Source organism: Prinia subflava, chromosome 6 (assembly GCF_021018805.1).
Source record: "Prinia subflava isolate CZ2003 ecotype Zambia chromosome 6, Cam_Psub_1.2, whole genome shotgun sequence".
Taxonomy (NCBI): Eukaryota; Metazoa; Chordata; class Aves; order Passeriformes; family Cisticolidae; genus Prinia; species Prinia subflava.
Genome location: NC_086252.1, coordinates 14896147 through 14919486, shown reverse-complemented (window position 1 = coordinate 14919486; position 23340 = coordinate 14896147). Strand labels below are relative to the sequence as shown.

At 36.6% G+C, this 23340-nt stretch overlaps 1 protein-coding gene across 2 annotated transcripts; it reads left to right on the top strand.

The window, feature by feature from the left end:
- Positions 1 to 225: 225 nt before the first annotated feature.
- Positions 226 to 20922, top strand: DNAJC10 (DnaJ heat shock protein family (Hsp40) member C10). Of its 2 annotated transcripts, XM_063400398.1 has the most exons (22): positions 226 to 559; positions 2135 to 2300; positions 4066 to 4116; positions 5447 to 5529; positions 5718 to 5849; positions 6644 to 6737; positions 6945 to 7022; positions 8213 to 8256; positions 8610 to 8747; positions 10068 to 10157; positions 10914 to 11027; positions 11778 to 11892; positions 13634 to 13761; positions 14014 to 14130; positions 14891 to 14992; positions 15998 to 16153; positions 16956 to 17089; positions 17540 to 17593; positions 17932 to 18079; positions 18532 to 18651; positions 19808 to 19924; positions 20215 to 20922. In XM_063400398.1, exons 1-22 carry the CDS (start codon positions 359 to 361, stop codon positions 20224 to 20226), a joined length of 2394 nt encoding a protein of 797 aa, XP_063256468.1. In that variant the 5' UTR covers positions 226 to 358; the 3' UTR covers positions 20227 to 20922. The 2 variants fall into 2 exon arrangements, with proteins under 2 accessions (XP_063256468.1, XP_063256467.1); XM_063400397.1 differs by lacking the exon at positions 20215 to 20922 and having other exon boundaries at positions 19808 to 19984.
- The last annotated feature ends 2418 nt before the right edge of the window (positions 20923 to 23340 follow it).

Below are 23340 nucleotides of genomic sequence, written 5' to 3'. Positions count from 1 at the left end.
AGCTGGGCATGATTACCTCGGTTCAGGTAACAATTGAGAGATCTACCACTTGTGTGGCCTTCAGAAAGAAGGTAATTAGCCACCCAGAAACTTCAGTGTTCACCTGCAGTCCGCACAAGCTGGCGGTGGGATGCGTTACTAACCTGTGTTTATTGAATAAATAGTATTTAATTATTTTTTCCTCTGTCATCTTACAGGATGTCTCTTTAGCAAGACCTTTGACATGAAGTAGAACAAGAGGCATTTTAAAGAGCACTGCCATAAATACAGCTGTATCTCTGAACGCTGGCGCATTTACTGGAGACTCTTCCCAAAGTCTGTTTGAACCAGAACCTGTGAAATTTCCAAAAGCTTCGTAATGGAGTTTGTAGCATCCAAAGGAGATTATATTAGATACTTAAAAAGGCCTTTATTGCTAGTTTTAGTGTGTGTAATAGTTCTTGTGTGCACTGATCAGGACTACTATAGTTTACTTGGAGTATCCAAAGAAGCAAGTAGTAGAGAAATACGACAAGCATTCAAAAAGCTGGCATTAAAGTTGCACCCTGATAAAAATCAGGTAAGTTACCTTTTTAACAAGTCAAAGTTGCTGACTTAATGGATCTTAGTGTTTAAACAAAAAGCATTTTTAATTTATCAAAAATATGTCTCTGTTATTGTGAAGTAACCACCTGATAACGCAGTCCAACTCAGATTTTCTGCAGAGAAAATTTACAAAAAGTGATAGAGTGGTTTTGTTGAATTTGGGCTGCATTAAATTGCTGTAGTAAAAAGAGTCAAGATTCTTTGATTTTCGTTTACATTTCCGTAACTTAGTTGTGTTAGTATTACCTTGTTGGTAAGTTGTTGAGTTTTTCTCTTTCCATTTAGTTTAGAGTTGCTTGCTGTTCCCCTACCCTGAAGTCTTCTCTGAAGAGCAAATAAGAACAGTCTGTCTGAGAAATCAGTCTCCAAGTATCAAACAGGACAAAACAGACACCTTGGGGCTGCCAGGGTATAACAGTGGAGGTTACAAAGAGCTCTGGACTAACTGGAGGGAGGAGATTGGAATGGCTCAGTCTGTGCTACCATATTTCTGAAATACGAAGAAACCACTTTTAAACATTATCAGTTTTTCCTTGAAATGACTTGAAATAAGCAGAAGTTCACAGGAAATGGAAGTGTTTAGATCTTTGTACGTACAACTGCATGGAGTCCCAAAGACAGCAGTATTTCACATGAGCTCAGGGCCTGCCTTCACTGACTACATTGGAGCCTCTGACAGAAAGACAGGCAAATATCCCCAAAGTTAGGAATGCCAACTTGTAGCTATTGAATGAAAGTTTTGTTTTCTGTGTTGATACTTTCAAAATAATTGCATTTAGGGTCAGATTCTGTCATTTCCAAGCATGCAGATACTACTAAAGATTTTTAAACCTCAGTGATGATATATAGAAGATGAACCAATTAGACAAATTCCATAATGGTAATTAATTTCCTGTGGATCTAGCTTAAAAAAAATCAAAAATCTTAAGACAGTGTCTTTTGAATGAAATGTGCAAGCAGAAGTTAAAAGAGCAGGACTGTGTGGCACATTTTGCACACCACTGTTACACTGCACCTGTGCAGATCCCAAACCTGGATTCAAATTATGTCTGCAGATTTTTCACCATTCTAATTCCCAAGCTACCTAGAACAAAAATGCTTTTTAAATAAAAGGAGGAGGCATCTAACACTGTCAACACCAGAAGGGATGAATCTGTCTCTACAGCAGAGCTTTTGAACTGGTCAGTAGTGATTCTAAGGGAGTGGAAAGGGCTATGGAGGAAATTATATGTCTTCATTCTTGAGGGTTTTTTTAAATTCCACTGAAGAGGGAGCTGAAAGAAGAGGGTTCACTGGAGGATGTTACAGCCTCCTATCAGTCTACTCTGTATTTCAGTTGGTACTTTAGTGAAGATGGAAGAAATAGGAGGAGACTTATTTGGGAAAGGAAAACCTTCAGTTTGGTTTGAGATCACAATGCAATGTCTGCTTCCATCACAGCTGGCATCTTTACCAGGGATATACAAACATTTCCAAAGATCAATTTCTCAGCGTTATATGCACAATATGGTTTATTAATCAATTACTAATTCTAGTTTTCCTTACATAGAATGATCCAAATGCACATGAAAATTTTTTGAAAATAAATAGAGCATATGAAGTACTTAAAGATGAAGATCTACGGAAGAAGTATGACAAGTATGGAGAGAAGGGTCTGGAAGATCAGCAGCAAGGAGGTCGTTACGAGAGCTGGCACTTTTATCGCTATGATTTTGGTAAGTTATGATCCATGTTTGTGATTTGCTTAAAACAGCCACAAGGAAATGCAATATTCAGATCTATAGCAGAGCTTTTTGCATGTTTCTTATGTATCCTCTCCAGATTTCTGTCTGCCCTGTAGCTGTCACTTTCTCTCTGCTGGCCCAGTATTTGATTTATCCTGTTAATGGCTACCCAGAGATGCAATCTGTTTACCTAGCCTTTTGTTCCTGCTGCTTGCCTTTTTGTAGGTCATCTAACTTCTTGTTTATTTTTTTTAAGTGCAGAGATTTTTTTTTCACTTAAATGTCAGTGTTAATATTTCAGTAGAATACTTTCTAACTTTTTAATGCAGGAAGACCTTCTTTGTTTAGTATTCTTCAGGGGGATTTTGAGAGGAAATTTTTGCACTGTCAAGCCCATTTGATATGCAGTTATGCAATTAGACATCAGTAAAGAGGTAGTAGAAACTGAAAAAAAAATAACAGAATCATACCTTAAATGATCTTGAGACAAGATATTTATTGTTTGTCTCAACAAATTTTAGGTAGTTGTAGGGCAAGACTGCAATAGATGATTCTCATAGCTTTTAGTTTACTCCTACTCTAATAGGAGTAAACTAAAACAGGGAACTGAGGAACATAGTTTGATTGGGATGAAAGCAAGAGCTGAAAGGAACCTCCACCCTGGCAACATTTTTTTTCTGGTGTTGTTTGACTTAATATGTCCCAGTCTTTAAGAAATTAATGTCTGTGGACTGAAACTGAATAAACCTGTGGTGCAATTATCACAGGAAAATATGGAAATTAGCCTAAAACTACTTCAGATAAACAGATTTAAGAAATTTTACCTGCCTGAAGTTTTACTGCTTGATTGAGAAACAGTATCCTTAAATATCTAGTAATCAGTGATTATGGGAGCATCTGTTTTTATATTTTATATGTGTGTGTGTAAAAGTACAGCTTTATATATATCTGTGTGAGCATTTGTGCTATATGTTCTATATTACATGAGGTATTAGTGGAAAATAATATAAGAAGTACCTTGTCACCTGTAGAAATTAATTTCTCTCATTATTTATTTGCATTTGATCCTCGTGTACTTCAGGTGAAATGACATCTCACCATGTTAGGTACTGTAAAAGATCCACAACCATAGCAGCATAACATAATGCTCTTTAATAGTATTTTTGGTACTCTGCACTGCCTTTGTTGTGTAGCTGAAGTAGTGGAGTGTTTTGTAGTGATGCCCTAGGTAGGACTGGTTAGCTCTGTCTTCCTTACCTGTGTTCTGCCCCCTTCATTCCCCTGCATTCACACACACATGTTGTTAGTGGAAAAGCTTGTGGCTGCAAACACCTTTGCCACCTCAATGTTTAGGTAACCAGAGGCTGAGAAAGTGTGGAAGCTTCTGGACATCACATAAAGCTCTCAGGGAGAGCTGAGGCTTCTTGAATTTGAATCTGGCAGTTGGATTATGTTATTTCTAATGCTCTTGCCATAACAGCAGTAGTTCTAATTCCCTGCTCGCTCCATGGGTGGTTACTAAGTTATCAAAAGAATGTTCTGATAGTGGCTTTTGGCACATGAGAGTGAGTGAGCTAGCAAGAGGTTAAACCCAGGGTCCATAGTACTAAACAAGGATAGCATTTTTGTAAAACCTCTTTGCCAGCTTAGTATTTCAACTTAAATCTACTGTCTTCTGTTGTGCATAAGAGGATAGTTTGTTTCTTTGCTTTAAAGGTGGAAAAATAAAAAGTGATTGTTGGATTTTTTTAAATAGGTATTTATGACGATGATCCCGAAATTATAACGTTGGATAGAGGAGAATTTGGTAAGTTTTTTAAACAAATGGCTGTTTGACAACATGACAACCCAAAGTACAATTTTTACATATTGAGCTGTGTCTTACTAGGCTTTTCTTACCCATCTTTACAAACACGTGTGAGAAAATCATCTTCCATGAGAAAACAAACAAACAATACCCCTTAATGCTTCCTGTTAAACTCTAGTTACCAAATTGATCAATATCAATAAACAGCTTACATTAAGTTTTAGAGTTACTTTGTGAGATCTGTAAAAGGAAATTATTTGAATTAAAATTTTATTACTCCTAATTTATTGTTGCGGTTTCTCTTGTATAAAAATGCACTCGATAGAACTTTGCTAATATATTTTTTTTTTGTGAAATCCAGTCAATTGTGTGTAGTTCAAAACCAGAAGGTGATACCAGGTACTCAAAACACACCTAAGGAGAACAAGGTGTGGAAAGATGAGAGTTTCAGTGAGAATGTTGTCCAGGTTTTTTTTTTCTTTTAAAATTACAGCTAAGTTGTTTATAACTGAGACGCTAGAGGTGAAAATACTGGATTTTGTGTGATTTTTCTTCTGCATATTGAATACAGTTTCCTGTGTGCAAGATTGGACCTACATGCTGAACTAGTCTTGTGAACTGTTCCAGCAGCAGACCCTCATGATGCTCTCCCTGAGACCACAGTCTTGCTGTGGTTCATCTATTTGCAGGGTCCACACATTCCTTAGTTGTCTTTTTTGTGAAGATATTTTAATACAGGAAAATAAAGGTTACAAAATCCTCTACAAGAAGATTGGACAGGCTGAAAGCCCAGTAATTCAAGCTGATAACCACTCTTTGTGTATATTTTGTTGCTGTTGTTTTCTTTCATAAGCAAGATGATTTATGTTTCCCTTGACTTTTCTAGTAATTATATTAACTTGGATTTTTAAATTACATTAGACATGATACCTTCATAAAAAAATGGCCAGGTGGAACTCACTAAATACATAAAGTAATACAAGGAAATGGAAAATTCTAGTGGGTAAAAATCTTTTAGAACTTGTATTTTGTAACCACACCTACACTATCACACATTTCAGGTAGAATAATCTGCAGACAATACATTTTTTCTTAATGAATAGAATAGATGCTGAAAGTCGGGGTGCTGATAGCTTCTGAAATGTGATTTTTGTGCACCTGCCTACAAGGAGGAGTATGGGCAAGTGAAGTACAATCTTAACTCATCTGAGTTACTGTTACTGTGCTGGACATTAAATACTTAAATACAGTACAGTAAAAATGTACATTCTAGATGTAACTACATTGCAGATGTGCATGATTTACTTACAGTTTTCTTCTCTCCATCTAGATGCTGCTGTTAACTCAGGAGAACTGTGGTTTGTGAATTTTTATTCTCCTCGATGCTCCCACTGCCATGATTTAGCACCTACGGTACGTCAACCAAGTAAATTAACTCTGAAAATTCATTGGGTTTAATGGCATAAAACTTAAGGAAGTGGATTTTTACACTGAAGCTGAAACCAAAGACAACAATTCAAAATGCCAGAAATAAAACATATGCTCATTTTTCATTGTATCTTTATAGGAAAATAGCCTCATTTTTTCCTCTTTTTTTTTAGTGGAGAGAATTTGCTAAGGAGCTGGATGGAGTAATACGCATTGGAGCTGTGAACTGTGGAGATAACAGAATGCTTTGTCGAATTAAAGGGATTAACAGTTACCCCAGTCTGTACATTTTCAAAACTGGAATGGTGAGTGGTAAGACTTCAAAGTGTTTTTAGAGTGAAATCTGGAGAAGTGTGTCTTTAATACTTGTTCAGTCATAAAGATTTTTTATAAAGATTTTCCTTTTTAGTATGTTACTTCCTTTAATAAATATAACTTTTTCTTTACCTTGGACAAATTAATTTACTATATATTTCTTTATATATATAATTTATATTCTATATATATATAATTCTAAATAAATGCCCATATATTTTTACACTGTTTTTTCTGAAAAATTTTTCTGTGCAACATATCACTTCTGATTGGGAAGATACTGTCAGCAGAGGTGCTGTAGCAAAGCAACAAGTCTCCTTGAAAAGTTTCTCTTACAGTGTTGTAAAGGAATTTTCAAGTACAAAGCATAGTCTGTGTTTTGGTTCTTAAATAATATGACCATATGGCTAAAGAAACTTGGAAATTCCTTCCACAAGATTCCTTGCATGATGGGTACATTTTGACAATGAAAAGTTTTGAGAGGTTGAATGCTAAATGGAGTGATGTAAGCAATTTTCATTTAAATAGAAATACAGTCATTGGGAGTTGGTGTTTCTAAGACTAAATTATCCTCGTGTTGCAGCATTTGGAAAGAAATGACATTACAAAATTTAAATCAAGGGTAAATTTCAAACATTCTGGTAGGGGAGGGAGAGAACAATTTGGGTGGTAGTGGGGGTTAGTCCTGCAGTTGCTTAAGTACTGTTAGAAGAACACAGTAGGTTTCGGGGTGGTTTGGGGTTTTTTTCTTAATTTTATAAACTTTACTCTTTGTCTTCTACAGCAACCAGTGAAATATTTTGGAGACAGGTCAAAAGAGAGCTTAAAGAATTTTGCCATGCAGTATGTTACAAGCACAATCACTGAGTTATGGGCAGGTAATGTTCACGTGTTTTGCTTGGGGTGCTGTTGTCGAAATTGTTATTACTGTATAAAATATGGCAGAAACTGAATCTGTCAACTGTTGCTAAGTCTTCTTTTTGAAAATAAAAATAGTTCATGTAATTTGCTAATACAAATATAAAACCTTGTTTCATGGTCACATTTAGCTAGTCACAAACTGATGCAAATTGTTTCACTCTTAGGAAATTTTGTAAATGCTATTGAAACTTCATTTGCTTCTGGTGTTGGTTGGCTGATCACCTTCTGTGCTGAACGTGGAGGTAGGTATATTAAATACTTTTCAAAGAATGTGACAAAAAACCTTCTGTTGATTGCAGTGTAAGCCCTTTTGCTACTAAAAAACATTTTAGGTGACCACAGTATTTGGCCTGTGGGTCATTTAAGCTCTCTGTTAAAAGCAGTTTGAAAAAAGGGACATTAATGGAAAAATTATTTTATTGTGCTTCTGTCATATCCTGCGAGTCTTTAAAGCACTGGGGTGTACCCATCAGAGGGAAGTGGCAGAAAAGGCTTCTCCCTTCAGTTTGCAGCCCCAGTGGCAGATACTGCTGAGGTACATGCCAGCTTCTCGTGATAGCTGAGCAGCAGAAAGGCTGTGTCTCCCCCTTAAACCACCAATGTTAAAAGTGAGCTGAATCATTTCTCTCAGTTAGGTTTGCACACAGTAACTGGCTCTGCCCACTGGTTTCACACCAGAGCAGTTTGTTGTAGCTGTCCCTGGCATCCCTGGGATCAGCACTGGATACAATATATGAGAAAGCTCCATTGGTTAGCTGGTCCAGCTAAGTAAATGCACTACACCTTTGACAAATAAAGATTTCTTAGCCTTATGAGGAGACCTTTGTTCTGAGAACTGACTAGCCAGAGCTGCAGTCTTGGGTTTACATTTGTAAATCACTTGATTTCAAGTTGCAGCCCTTATGTTATTAAATTTTCAACTTTGTTTCAGTTAAGGAGATGATGCATCTTATTTTTTTAAAAGAATGTTTATCCACAGGCAACTGTTCAAAAGTCTGGATGAATAATTAAAGCATATTATGTATTTATAGTAGTGAATTATTATTTGTATCACAGAAAATGGATATTTTCATTGAAATATCATTCCAAGACTCTGTATAGATATTTGGATTAATTTTTTTTAAACATTGATTAACAAATTTTAAAGGTCAGTCTTTAGAGTAAATAAAATGGTAAATTATTTTAATTAAGAATTCTATGTTGAAGCAAGAGAATGTTATTTGTGGGGTTTTTTTAACTTAGAGTAGACAGTCATTAAGTGCTGATTATTGGATGTGACAACTCCAGGAGTACCGGATGAACAGCCAGGAAGTATGCCATTAGAAATGGTCTTGGTTTTTGGGAGGAAAGGGACAATTCTAATTAAGAATAGATGTAGTGCATTAATAAGGTGAAGTTTTATGTTTGTAAATAAATAAATTTTGTTTTGCAGATTGCTTGAGTTACCAAACCCGCCTGAAGCTAGCTGGCATGTTGGTAAGCCGTGTTTCACTCTGAAAGCATTATCTGTTATATTTAAAACAAAATAACAGAAGTGAAAGTGTCAAATTGTAACTAAAACTCTCACTGAGTTTAGTAGAACCAAGATACCGCTTTTAGAAGAATTGAATACTTTGCCCGAGTAGCTTTTGAAGTAACATAAATTTTTTTTAAGGATTTTATAAAATAAGAATTAATATTGGGTAATAAATTACAGTGTTGTTTCTTCTCATTTTTGAAGTATTATATATAATTTCCTGTGTTGGGATTTTCAAAAGCATTTCTGTACCGGAAATTCAAAAACACTTTTCTTTGGATTTTTTTTTATGTTGTTTTTTTCCTAATTACAGGAAGGTCTTGTTAATGTGGGCTGGATGGACTGTGGCACCCAGGGTGAGCTTTGTGATAATTTAGATGTCTCATCTAGTACCACTGCATACTTTCCACCTGGAGCCACCATAAATAACAAAGAGAAAGGAGGTGTTTTGGTAGGACTTTGTTTTCATTATCTATTTAGATAAACAAAGTAATAACCGTGCTAAAGGAATGTATGAATCATTTCCAGCCTGATGATACACAACAGAAAAGATGTTTTTTTCATTTTTCTGCTAAGCTGGTTTGCTGTGCTGTGAGTTTATGTCGCTGTGTCTGCTCAGGCAGTGATCCTGGAGGTGGCTGCAGCTTGCTGGGAGAGTGAAGAGCAGCCTGTAACCCTGCCTGGCTCCCCAGGAGCTCCTGGCCAGCTCGGGAGGGCAGGGCTGGGAAGGGCTCTGGGATGGCCCAAGAGCTGCTTCCAGCACTGCTGCCCAGCTGGCCTGGGCAAGCCTCTTCCCCAAGTAAAAACTGACAGGACAAGAGACAATGGGCTCAATCAGGGAGGTTTAGATTGAATATTAGCCAAACTTTCTTCAGCAAGAGGGTTGTGTGGCACTGGAGCTGCCCAGAGGGACGTGGCTGAGTCAGTATCCCCTGGGCTGTTTAAAAGACACTGTAGACATTGCCCTTGGGGATGTGCTCAGAGTAGTGAACTTGGCAGCTGGTTACAGCTTGGACTCAGTGATCTTAAAGGTCTTTTCCACCCTAAATGAGTCTGTGATCCTTGATATGCCCCTAGTATTTTATTCCAGAAATAATATGCCCCAGGTATCACAAGTTTGAGAAATGCCACCCTGACACGTGTGATAAAAGTACTCCTACGGTGTCTGTCAGTACAAATTTTCCTGCTCTGTTCTATTCTAATATTGCAACCTACATTTGTATAGTAGTTTCAACTTCCCTAATTGATGGGAGACATTTCTGTTTGAAGCACGACTTGTTCCTCTATTGTCACTTCTGTTACCTATATTTTTAAAAGGAGGAAAATAAATTGCAACCTACCTACTTTGAACCTTTTAACTTACCAGCTCAGTTACAGATTCATATTACTTCCAAAATTTTACTAGTTAAGGAAACCTAAATATCTCTACAGTGCAGTTAAGGAAGGCTGTAAAACTGGACTGGAAATCTTGTAAATTTGATTGCTGGCTTTGGTGTGAGATTTGAATTTCACACTCTTTGGGCCCTGTCTTGACAAAATATGATTTCATGAGCTTAATATTGTAGGCAAGTGAGCTAAAAAGCAGTATTCTGACAGCGATGTTTGTGAAATTACATGTATGAAAAAGAAGTTGATCAAATAAAATATGATTAACTGCATTTTCCATTTGATTGAAGGGAACAAATCAGAATAAATTCTCTGACACTTTGAGTACTAATCAGGTTGATGTTTGTAATTCCTTGTAATAAAGACAGTTCACTTTCCATCCTAGTTTCTTAACTCCTTGGATGCCAGAGAAATATATCAGGAAGTAATGCAGCATCTACCAGATTTTGAAATCATCTCTGCAGCATCATTAGAGGTAATTTTTTTTAAAATATGCTAAGATTTCTTATATAATATAATAATATATTTTTATATTTTTATTGTTATTTTCTACGTTTTTCAAATCCTGTTGACACAACAACTTAGTATTTAACTGAGTATTAATTTTTTCTGTCTGTATCCAAAATTATTTAACACTGTTTGTCTACATTTACTTCTGTTGTTTAGCAAAATAACAAAGTAAGGGGAGGAGATTTCATAGGAATATAGGAAATCACAGAAATTGCCATTGCAACTCACTCTGCAACTGCAGTTTTCTAGTTATTTTTTGAATCAACTGCATCCTAGAGAATTCTAGTTTAAGTCTATTTAGTTTGGTAATTTAGAAAAGAAAAAGAAAATATTTGTTAATCCATGATAATTTATGTATGAACTGAAATTAAGAGTCTTAAAAGTACCTCATTTCTTGGAGGAAAAACAAAAGGAAACCTCTTTCCACACTTGCAGTTGAATATAGCAGTGTAATTTACACCAGGAAGTCAACTACAAACAACAATATTGGAGTGCAGCTTGTAGCCAGCTTGCTCTCGGAATTTTTCCACTTCCTTGATTATAATGCAATAAAAGGGAGTTTAGTGGAAGGACTACATGAACGAATTTGTTTAGTGGAGGTCTTTTGGAGATGAATAACTGAACATTTGCTTTTATAAAACACAAAAGAACTGTGCACATTGGTATACTTGGGGTTAATTTCCTGTGGTGTTGTTGGTTTCTTTTCTCCTGTGGTTTAAAGGAACGTCTGGCTCATCACCGCTGGCTGCTTTTCTTCCAGTTTGGGGAGAGTGATAAATCAAACGTGCAGGAATTTAAGAAACTTAAATTTTTACTTAAAGATGAGCATATTCAGGTAAGAGGGCTCACTAATCTAATGTTAAATGCCATTTACATTCCCAGAACAAGTCATTGTTATTAGCTGTTACCACCACGTGCCACCTCAGGTACTGAAAGAGGTATACTGTCATATGGTAGAGCTGCAGTAAAGTTTTTTATTTAAAGCAATCACTTAAGTTTCCTGTATGTTTTGAACGATTTAAAAGTAGAGAGAGATTATCTTTTAAATCTGCTCTGTGATTGGAAATGTTGCTGAAGATCACATTCAGTTAATAATTATAAATTAACATTCCAACATCTAATTTGTGCATGTGGAACTATATTTTAATTATTCAGAAAACCCTGTGATCGTGCTGATTATTTTCTTCATAAAAAAACCAAGTTCAAACTTTGCACTAAAAGCCTGCAGATTGTATTATTCTGTATTTTTTAAAAATTGTTGCTTTGACTAGAAGAATTTTAATGTCACATTTATTTTAGGTGTCTTGCTTCCTTGGTGTTATATTTGGAGGGGGAAAAAAGAGAATTCTTTAAGTTTTCATTCCCCACTTTGGGCCTTTAAATTAAAAATTAGCAAGCAGCCTAACATAGTTGTGCTAGTAGTTTTCCTTGAAAATCACTTTGTCGTAAGATCTCTTGTTTGTAAAAAAGGCTATCACTTTTCCATGTTTTTACCTTTATTGTCTAACTCTTACTGCCTTTCAAAATATGTTAATTGATATAAATGAGGCTGCTTTAATAAAATGGCACTGTCTGTTAAATATAGGTTGGGAAATTCGACTGTCTTTCCTCACCAACCATGTGCAACAAACTGTATGTTTATCAGCCTTGTTTAGCAGTTTTCAAAGGAAAAGGAACTGGAGATTATGAAATTCATCATGGTAAGGGAAACTTTGGCAAGTTGAAATCATGACCTAATCCCTTTGAGATGACAAAATCTTTGGCAAACCATAATTGTTTTCCCAAAGAACAGTTTTGTAGCTTTAATATTTGCTGTCTTTCCTCTGACCTTAATGTAGCGTTACACAAACAATTTATAATTTCCCTTTTTTTTTTTTTCCCCTTTTTTCTTTTTTTTTTTCTTTTTTCCTGGGTAAGCAGTCACCAGATGCTGAGGGATGTATTTTGTCTTTGCAGTCAGTTTCAGCAGCATTTACATAATTACACACAGATGAAATCTCTGAAGCTGATCAGGACAGCTTCTGCTTAGGGCAGGGTAACCAAAGGATGCTGTAAGACACGCCCTTGAGAGGCTTAACCTGCTGCTTACACAGCACAGCCAGTTTGACAAACTTGGCTTTGGTTTCATGTGTCACTGCTCTAAAACTAATTCCGTGCTTTGTTAACTTCTGTCCGAGATACTGAGCCTTTTACCACTTACTTCCATTTCCAACATCACAGTTTCCTTTCAGGAAAGGCTGGAACTGTGTCACTGGTTACTGCTGAAAGGATTCAAAAATGCTGGGTGAAGAAAAAAGGAGCCTGAAGCCAAACTGTAGCTTGCAGAACAGGTGTAGCTTCATCCAGAATGTGGCACAAGGCAGTTATGCAAGATGAAGTTCTCATTTTTCAGCCTCTGAGGTATTAGAAACAGCCTGCTAGGATTAAGTCAGAACCTCAATACTGTTATAAACAGGGAAGTGAAAAGTTTCTCATTGTTTAGAAAAGATTAGCCTTATCAAGTGATAGATAATGATTGATATATAAGGAAAAGCCCTATATACTTCTGTAATTTACATTGTTGCAGAGAAGGCAAGGAGTCAATCCATGCACTATTTTTATAATGGTGTGGATTACAGGGGGAGAGAAGTACATTGGACTACAGTGCATACAGGGGTTTTTTTCCTGAATGGTTTGGTTTATTATTTAGAAAATATATGGGATATAGAATATTTACCAATAGCCATCTCACTCCACTCTTTATGAGAAAAAAAATCCTCAAAAGAATCAAGCTTTTTTATATGCTATGTTGAGGGGCTTCAACAGTTTAAAATCTAAGAACAGTAATAAATCTTGGTAAGTCATTGTGCAGTGACTTCAGATTTGATTATCCTGAAGTTCTTATTCTCAGACAAGCTCCCATTTCTGCTGACAAATATGTATACAAAGGATATGAAGAGACTGGATCTTTGCCCATTGGAGCTGTGGGAGCTGGAATTTCAGTTACACCTCAATAGCTGTGACTTATCAATATAATTTATTTTGCTTGCAGTTTTTGCCATGTCAATCCTTTTGCCAAGTGCATCTAGAATTGTGCTTTTTAATTCCAACACAAGATGGTAAAATGACCAATAATCCTGTCACAAAAAATTTCGTCATTTTGTTTGACAAAAATGTGTTTTGTCTTGGATGAAGCATTTATTTGGCTAATATTGAGTAACTGTCCAGTTTAATATTTAGCCACATATCAGCTATCAACTACAATATGTCCTCTTGTGTAAGTTTGAACAGTTTTACATTGGCCTCCTAAGGAGAAGCAAGTCAGTCCCTACTAAATTTATTTAAGCAGGCTGTGTTTAAAGATTAGGCAAAGAATCTGAAAGACTCCTATTGCTTTCAAAGAGTTTAACTACACCTCTCATAGGTAAAAATTGAATTTCCTTTCTACATTGTTCTTTGAAGGAAAGAAGATCCTATATGACATTGTCGCATTTGCCAAAGAAAGTGTGAACTCGCATGTGATCACACTGGGACCTCAGAATTTTCCTGACAAAGATAAGGAACCGTGGCTGGTGGATTTCTTTGCACCGGTAAATACTTAATATCTACATTTTCCTTCTTCTAAAATCTGTTCTGTAACTACTTAACAAGGTACTAAGGAGTATCTTGAAAGTGCCCTTCAGCATCATGAGAGGGTGTTGTGATTCCTCATTCCCTGGCAGCTCTGGTTCCTAACTGGGTTTTGTATTTGTTGGCAAAGCAGCAGATTATTCATCTTGAATGTTCTCCTGAGAGCTGCCTGTGGGAAAAGCAATTGCACTTACTTGTGTTTTGTCTTCTAGTGGTGTCCTCCTTGTCGAGCCTTGTTACCAGAGCTGAGAAAAGCATCTAAACATCTTTATGGTCAGCTTAAATTTGGAACACTAGACTGCACTGTCCATGAAGGCCTTTGCAACATGGTAAGCTGCAGGAACTAAAAATAAAGAAATACAAATATAATCCTTTCAAACAGTACTACTTTCTTTGAATTAGGGGTAGGAGGATATGGGCAGACAATGCTTGTCCTTGCTGCCCTTTCCCAAAGGGCAATAAATTGAACAGGCACTTGTATCATACTTTTTTTTCAAAGAAGCAAACTATATAACCACTACAGATAATGTATTAATGTGGAATACAGGTCAGATTTTATTCTAATTTCCTAGTGTTACTGGAAGACTTCAGAAGTCTCAGAATTTAATAATTCTCGGGGCTGGGGTTAATGGCTGCGGTTAATGTCTGAAAATGCATGGAAAATGAGCAAAAAAGGACAAACTTTTTCAAGTTTTATTTATATGTGCAAACCCACTGAGGAATTTAAATGATGGAAACTGTTCAGTGGTAAACAATAGTTATTCATACAATACAAACATTCCATCTGAGGACAGGGAGTAGTTTTAAAGCTAAGGCTTAGAAGGCCCATGGATCAATTCCCGTATTTGTGGAGCATGGCAAAATAATTACTGGCTGTTTTTTAAATTGAGAACACACAATGCCTTCTCTGCATACAACTGGCATCTTCTCTGTACTGATTTGTTACGGTGTCAGATTCTCACCTGCATGTAAGTCTGAGCACTTGTACTGTACAGACTGAACAGATCAGCCACCAATTTCAATGACAGCTAGAGGCAAGTCCGAGAGCCTTAATCATCCCATGCAATTTGTTATTGTCTGTTCTATCAGCATAACATTCGAGCTTACCCAACAACAGTTGTGTTCAACCAGTCTGATGTTCATGAGTATGAAGGACATCACTCTGCTGAGCAGATCCTGGAGTTTATAGAGGTATGTAAATGGTAATGTTTGTTGTAGTCATGTTCTATGCAGTTCATATACAAATATGTTCTTTAGTTGGAAGATTCTAAGATTTTTAATTTTTTTTTAATTAGACAAGAAAAATAAAAGCTGAAAAAACTTTGGGCAAGAGAAGTGATCCAGCAACTGTCAGAGACTTGACAATTAATGGAGTAATTTCCCTACTCTGTCACATAATTTATTTGAGATCATTAGTAAATAAAGAAAGATCCCTTCCAATCTGCAAAATAATACTAATGATTTCTGTCATATGGAAAGATAAAGGAATTAATATTACATCACTTCCTTCTTTCAAAGTGGAAATGCTTCACATACACAGCTTGATATAGGAGGGGCTTCACATTTTTGTCAATTAGATTGCTGCTGTCCACATTTCTCAGCTGTCCTTCAACTTTCTTAATTCACAGAACTGCAAACTACTGGTATTGGTCTCTGTTGATCCTAGAGTTCTGGCACCCAACTTGGCCCAGGTTCACTGCTATATCCACAGGCTATTTTTCACTTTTTGAAGGGATGGTTCTCTCCAGGTAGCTCAGAAAAGGCAGCTTCAAGAACACACATGCAGAAACAGGTGGAGATCAGTCTTTCAGTGGGCATTCAGAGGCCCATAGTGCACTATATGTATTCTTCTGCTTAAATAGCATGGCTGTTTCCTAACACTTGTTTCTGATAGATAAGCTGGATTTCCTGGTTTTATCTCCTTTTATTGAGAAAAGGCAGAAAACCTCCTATTTGGAGCCTGGGTGTACTTTTTTTTGTTATTTCTGAACAAATTAGGCATATGATTTTCGGGTTGAAGGAATGTCTTTTGATGCTTCCATGCCTTTCAATGGTGTGGAGTCTTCCCTACCAGAGCAGCAAGCAAATTTCAAAGAACATTGTGGGAATTTGATGCAGTCTGTTTGTGCATGATGGCCCTAGATAGGGGATGCACTGTGCAACAATAAGTTATGTCCATAAGCTGTCTTCATTTAGGATCTCAGGAATCCATCGGTGGTCTCCCTAACACCAGAGACATTTGCTGAATTAGTTCAGAGAAGAAAGCGGGAGGAGATCTGGATGGTGGACTTCTACGCTCCATGGTGTGGACCTTGTCAGGCTTTAATGCCAGAATGGAAGAAAATGGCCAGGGTAAATCACATTCAGACACTTTTCTCTTTGTTCCTCTTCTGGGAAATTGTTGAGATGGCGCAACTGCTTTAGAGTCTAATACTGCCACCAAAACAGGCAGATCCTCCCTGACAGTTTGGTATTGTTTCAAAGTTTTTATTTGGCTTTTTAAAAGCTTCAATACACTGATACTGTGGTCCAGTTTTTCATGTTGGTTACAAGTGTGTAGGGTCCTTACAGTGTTCTCGCATTTGCAAAAGTAATATTACTGTACTGACAACCATTCCTGGAGGTGTTTCCAGGAATTTGAACTGGAAAATTTGGGGGGTGGGGGTGAAGGCCTTTGGAAACAAGCCCGAGACATTTAGAATGTGAGTAGCTGCAGGCAGGATCCGCTGTTCTGTTGGAGTGTCTGTGAAGTGTCACTAGCTCTGAGGACACGGTCAGTGATCATCACCTTCCCTGCCCACACCGTGTAGTTTGGGCCTTTGCCACAAGTACAGGGTGCTCAGGACACAGGCTGACACTGCTGGCAGTCTGCACTGGGACCTGGCACAGGTACTGAGCTCTGCTGGGTGTTCCTTACATAAATACCCCACTGTGGGTGCCTTTGAGGTGAGGAAGGTGCCTTGTGCAGGCACCTCGGTGGCTGCTCTGATCCCAGTGATCCCTCTACAGGGAAGGGGAAAGCCTTGAGATAATCTTGGTCTGTTTTGTTGAGATTTTTTTCCCCAACTAAGTTATTAAGACTTAAATTCTGAAGTATTATTGTAGTGGTATTGGTTAACATATTTGATGGTAGATTTTCTTCTTTCTTTTTCAGATGTTAAATGGATTAATCAGTGTAGGCAGTGTGGATTGTCAAAAATATTATTCTTTCTGTCACCAAGAAAATGTTCGGGGCTATCCTGAGATCAGACTCTTTCCTCAAAAGTCAAACACGGCTCATCAGTACTAGTAAGTGCATTGCTTCAGTTTGGGAAACATTTCCTGATGTGAAACAAGACAAATACTTCTGTTGTGTAGAAGAGGTTTATCACAGCTATTAAAATAGGCTGTTAGGATTTACTGTACTGGATACCATTGGCTTTGTTACTTCAAAATAGTGATTTTGTGTTGCCATTTCATTTCAGGAACTTGAAATGACACAGGAATCTTAATTTTTATTTATTCTATTTCTTGTCTTGGCCTTCTAGTCCTTAATTTTGTAGGTTTTAATTGTATTTATGAGACTTTTAATTTATTTGGATTAGAAAGCAGGGTAGAAATATATCCTCAAACAAATGCATTTACATTCTTTCTTTGATTATCACCACTCTTCAGAGTGGGTTGTTTGTAAGTTTTTTTCCATAATCATTCAAACTACTGTGCAACTGGCTTTTTGTTTTCTCTGTGGTGTTTTTACAGTAGCTACAATGGATGGCACAGAGATGCCTATTCACTCCGAGGCTGGGCTTTGGGGTAAGTTACTGCTTTAAGCTTCGTTCACAAGCTGCTTATGTAGTTTCTTGCTAGGATAAATAAATATTTAAATACTATGTGAATCAGTATCTGGGAACACTTGGGTATGTGTAATGCTTAATTTAAGATGGTCAAGTTTCTACATCTTTTAACTTACCGCTTTTAAAATTTGGAGAAATAGCATATTCCTTGCTGTCCACCCATCTCCTGAAGACCATACCAGTTTGTTTACAAAGTGTGAAATAGGGATTTCCTTAAAATCCCTAATTTCTTAAATGGAATTTGGACGTTGTTTAAAGTTTTGAATGTATTGTAACTGTTACTCTTCCTTTACACAGATACTTACCCCAGGTGTCTGTAGATCTCACCCCTCAGAGTTTCACAGAAAAAGTTCTGAATGGGAAAGATCATTGGGTCATTGATTTTTATGCTCCTTGGTGTGGACCTTGCCAAAATTTTGCACCTGAATTTGAGATGCTTGCAAGGGTATGTTTTTAAATGTACTGGCAGCTTGTTATAATTGTAATGGTTAAAATCTTACTCATCAGCACTTCATTTCTTAACAGTCATCCAAAATCCCAATACTCCTGCTCATGAATGATGCACATTTCTAGGTCCCACTAGACAGTGGGTGTTGTCTCTTCCCCAGACAGACACACAGAGACCCTCTTTGGAGCCAGATTTCAGCTTTTGCTGGAGCCTGTGGAGCTGTGGTGTGCTTTTGTGCTTTGCCCTGAATTCAAGGACAGGTGCTCTCTGAACACAGACACCTGCACAAGGCTGACAGTCTGGGAAGCAAGCAAGCAACTGCTCTGAAATATTGCAAAGATTTGAGCAACACATTTTTACTTTAGCAGCACTGCTGGCTTATTCCTCTTATTTGCTTGTACTCACCCATGGAAACGTCCAGTTTGTTTCTAATAAACATTTCTTTTCAGGCTGTTAAAGGAAAAGTAAAAGCTGGAAAAGTGGACTGCCAGGCTTATGGGCAGACCTGTCAGACTGCTGATATCAGAGCCTATCCTACTGTTAAGTTTTACCCCTACCAAGGAGCAAAGGTAAAGTGTGACTGGTGAGCACCTACTGTTAGTAAATGTATTTCATTTCACCTTAAAACTAAACAGAGTACTTCTGTAACATATTAAAGTGAATTAGTTGTATATTACTGTATCTCCAAATAATCCATTTCAGTAATAGTAGGACAGTGATACAATAATAATAAATTGCAAATTGATAGAACTAGTAACTAAATAGGAATGGAATTCTAAAAATAATTAAAATGTGGGCTTAACCAGAACTAGGGTTCAAGTTGCAAGGTCTTGGGTGGCAAAATGTTTTCCAACCTTTACCAATTCCCCAAAAGTAGATGGTCTCTCTCTAAATGAAATATGGACAACTTCATTTTGCCTAATGAGAAATATAATTAAATGTTGTTATTATATTGACAGGCCAATTTTGACTTAGAGAATGTATTTTAAAATTGATAATTAATGGAAAAAATATGGTTGTGTTGTCTGAAAAACAAACTTTATCAAAACTATTTCAATTATCAGTGGGACTCTTTCAGACCAACATTTCCTTCTAACAGAGTAATAGTATAAATTAGAAATAGAGTATTCAGATAGTTACAGGGAATTACCTTTATTCTTGTAACACTAATAAATTTCAGAAATATTATAGTGACCTTTTTAAATGTATTAATGCTGAAGAGAAAGTAGTCAATGGTTTCTGACAGAGAATTGGCCTAACTTACTTTTCTTTTTTTAACTGTATTTTTAATGGGAATTTCTAGAAATCTTTCATCACACAATCCCACCCAATTCAATGGGATTTTCTGTGGTGAAGAGTAAAGGTTTTCTAGGTCTTCAAAGTAGCCACCCACAGTGAGAGATTTCACACAGATTACAAAGTGGCAGACGTTGTAAGAGATGTCTAGCTTAAAAACTTACCTCAATAAATGTGAGCAAATTGTAACTATTTCAGGTTTTTTAATGACCAGGACAACATTAGTGTAGTTCTGAAAACTAGCAGCTAAGAATGGTTCTTAGTACAATGCAAATTAGCATTGTTTAAACAGAGACAAAAAAATACATCCATGAATCACAAATCAAGCTACCAGGGCCATTGTATTCTGCCCTGCTTTCCTCTTGAATTTTGCCTGAAAACTGTGTAACATATTACCCATGCTCTGGTTTCTTTTATTTTCTTTTTAAGAAAAGTGTTCTTGGGGAATATATAGACAGCAGAGATGCAAAAGGCATAGCTGACCTTTTGAATGAAAAATTAGAAGCAATGGAAAACAAAGGAAAAAGAAAAAAATCTAGAAATAAGGTAAGAACACTTACTGTGGAGCCTTTTGCAAAAGACTTGCTGTAAATAATAACTGTTTAAAATGATGTTAGTGTTTGTTCTTTATCTGTAGCATTAAATGCAAATTACAGGGGCAAGATTGGGTAAACTAAAGAAGACACTATCACACAGCTACTTACTACCCTGAATGCTACTTAAGAAACATTTGTCCAGTTGAAAAATTAGTGCTACAGAAAACTTTAAAATCATGTGAAAAAATATTTTTGTTTGTACTTTCAGAGAAACTACATTGTTTATTTTCTTGTCACTAGGATGAACTCTAACTGGTACTGGAGGTAGATACTATTCAAAATATTCTGAAGCTGTGAAGATAGAAGACACCACAAGGAAAATATAAGGATAGTTACATTGATGACAGGACAAGACACATGAAAACAAGTTTGAGTTCACAGGCATACCTGACTGTATGAGTTCTGTTATACTGGGGAGATGAAAACATTTTGGTGTTGGTGGAGGCAATGTTTCTGCATGTCCCTCTTCTGATATACCAGCTACCTTCTTCCTGGCCAAACACTGGAGTTGACCAGAAATGTGGACTCTGTCACTTTTGCCTACCCATTTACTAGTTCCTTATATTTTTTTCTGTCTCTTTTCAAATGCTTTTTGAATGTGGCACTCAGCCTGTGGCTGAATATGCACTCAAACCACTCTGCAATGCAGAACATAATGAGGGATTGTCTATTTGAAAGACAAACAGTTGTACCTGATGATTATTCTGCTTTGGGGTTGCATTATTGTCTAGTCAGTGGTTAAGAAATACAATCAAGAACTGGTAGGAGGATATGTTTAATGAATTAAATTGCTCTTGCCCTCGAGTGGATTGCTCTATTGTGGCAGTGGTGATGCTGCCTGGATGAACAGAACTTCAAAGAGCTTCTCATTAGTTGCTTGGTTTGGTTTGGGGATTGTGTTTATTTTTTTTTAAAGTGAGAAAGAAAAAATAAAGTAATTCAAATGTGGTGTTGACTTCCAAAGTTTAAATTATGCAATAGAAGCATCTGGTTAGTCATTAGATCATCACTTTTATCACTGTCTTTTTAAATATGAATGTATTCTGTGGACATATGTAACCTCTTTTGGCATTACCACTTCCCCTTTCCCTGCAGACATGTTTGTAGGTGGTTTTTTGTTTGTTTGTTTTTGTATCATCTTCAGGCAAGCAGGAGAGCAAGTGCCTTCTTTAACATAATCATGAACACTGTACATTGCAATGTCTCCTCATACTTCTTATTCGAATTCCTACTCTAAAGAGTAATATTTTTCAGAGCTTCTCCTTAGAAATTACAGAAGAAATTTCTTCTCCAAGAAAAATTACAGAAGATGACAAAATGTCTGCTAAAAACTTCCATGATTTCAATGAAATGCTCCCCAGCACCTGACAGATGGAATTTCCTCCCTGCTCTCTCTGTATTTAGACCTAGCATGACTGGTCAGTGTATTGCGAGGATTATGAATTTGTAAATACATTGTTATTGACAAGTAACTTATTTCACCAAGAAGGCACCAAGAACTGAAGAGACACAAGTAACTGAGACATCCAGCTGTTTTTTCGCCTATTTTCAGGGTTGCCTCTATTGATTTGTCATTTTTGAAGCATATTATCCTAAGAACAAAGAGACTATTACATCTATTTTTTAATAAAATAGACCTTCTTACATCCAAATATAACTTCAAACTCAATCACAGTCAAAGATTAAAATTTTAAACTGTTTTGGTCAGTTTTTGCATATCACTGTAACTGCACTTCCTGCCTTCTACACTCTTCTTGGAGAATGAGGTCTAGGAAAAGTTTTGAAACATATTTAGGCTGTGGGGAAGAAGATTTAGTTTTAATATCAATAAAGTTCATTTTGAAGATACAATTCTGTATCAAGATATTCTCTTGGCATGCAGATATTTAAATTTCTGAGACCAAATGCATATGTATGGGTGGGGGAAAATAATCTTCCAAACACAAAACCAGATGATGGAAGTGTCTAAGAGTTCCCAAGTTTTTATGGATTTTTTTGCATGGTACCCTCTCTGAGAGTTTTCAATAACTAGGCTGGGGGGGAAATGGAGTGGGTAATAAAATCTTGCCTTTATTTCTAGCTGTACAAATAAATAAACAACTTTTTATAAATCGCTCTATCTCCAGCCTTCCCTAAGGACAAAAAAAATCACAGTTACAAGATGTAATTTTTACTAATGAAGGATATAAACTGGTTATTCAAGACCAGTGGAGCAGCACTATTGTAGAATAAAAACATCTTGAAATAACCCAAGCCCCTCGGTTTTCTCCTGTAGGATCATGGAGGTGTCAGCATTGCCATTACAATTCCACATCTGCTACTCCACATACTGCACTGCATACATGGATTTTGTGTTGCCCTTCCTTTATACACGTGTAGTTACACCAGAAGGAAAAAGTAAAGACCAGCCTCATGCTCTATTTGTCATTGGAATTCTAGTGGCTTTTAAATTGATCTCTGGAATCCTATCTTCTTTTAATTAAAACAAGGACTTCTGTGGCTGTTTAGTGTCACTGAACTGATAAGCTATCACTTATCCTAAAAACAGCCAATTTCTCAAAAGACATTTGGCTCATTTAGCTTCTACTGCTGCTAAGAGGCATAGAAACAGAATAGAGAGAATATAGCAAAAGTTTCAAGCAACATCCTGGGTTTATATGGTCTGCAGTTGGAAAAATCGTGTTTTGACCAAAGCTGGCAGGATTGATCTTTTTCCATTCATGGGCATACTTCACATTTAATTAGTTGTGGATGTTCAATATATTTTATCAGTTTATAAAAAGACTTGAAATGCTCTATTATTTAAAGTTTTCAACAGGAATGCACAAGAACTTACTCCATGTACTGAAACTTGGCATCTGAAAACAGTGACCTTCCAATCCCGAATACTTTCAGCCTTGGTCTTCTCTCTACACTAAAATTGAATACTAATTTTACATCCCCATACGTGTAAAGTCATCACAATTTTGATAATAAACAGCTAAAGGTAAATCATCAACATGATATTAGGTACTTATCCCCAACACTGAACAGACGACTCCTTGTACTGCCAACTTTCTAGGATCTAAGAGACTTCTCTAGCTGCCAACAGGTATTAATTACACTTAGTTGAGAAAAAAAGAAGAATGTTTCCCAAATTAATGTATATGGCCACTATATTCTGCAGACTATTTCTTGACTAAGACCACAAGAGCCACATTGGTTAAAATTTGGTGTGTATTCTGCAGAAGCCAACACTTCCTGTAAGAAAATGATTACTTTACTTAAATATCAGAGTTTCAAGAAAACATTCAAGAGCTGAATTAAGTAAGGGTTGAGCTGTAAAAACATGTTAGTAGTCTGGTGAATTCTTACTGTACAACTGAG

Coding starts and splice junctions, on each gene's coding strand:
- DNAJC10 (XM_063400397.1), top strand. CDS start 359: ATGGAGTTTGTAGCATCCAAAGGAGATTATATTAGATACTTAAAAAGG. Junction 8,748..10,067: donor AAGAGAAAGGAGGTGTTTTG/GTAGGACTTTGT, acceptor TTTCCATCCTAG/TTTCTTAACTCCTTGGATGC. Junction 18,652..19,807: donor ACCCCTACCAAGGAGCAAAG/GTAAAGTGTGAC, acceptor TTTCTTTTTAAG/AAAAGTGTTCTTGGGGAATA.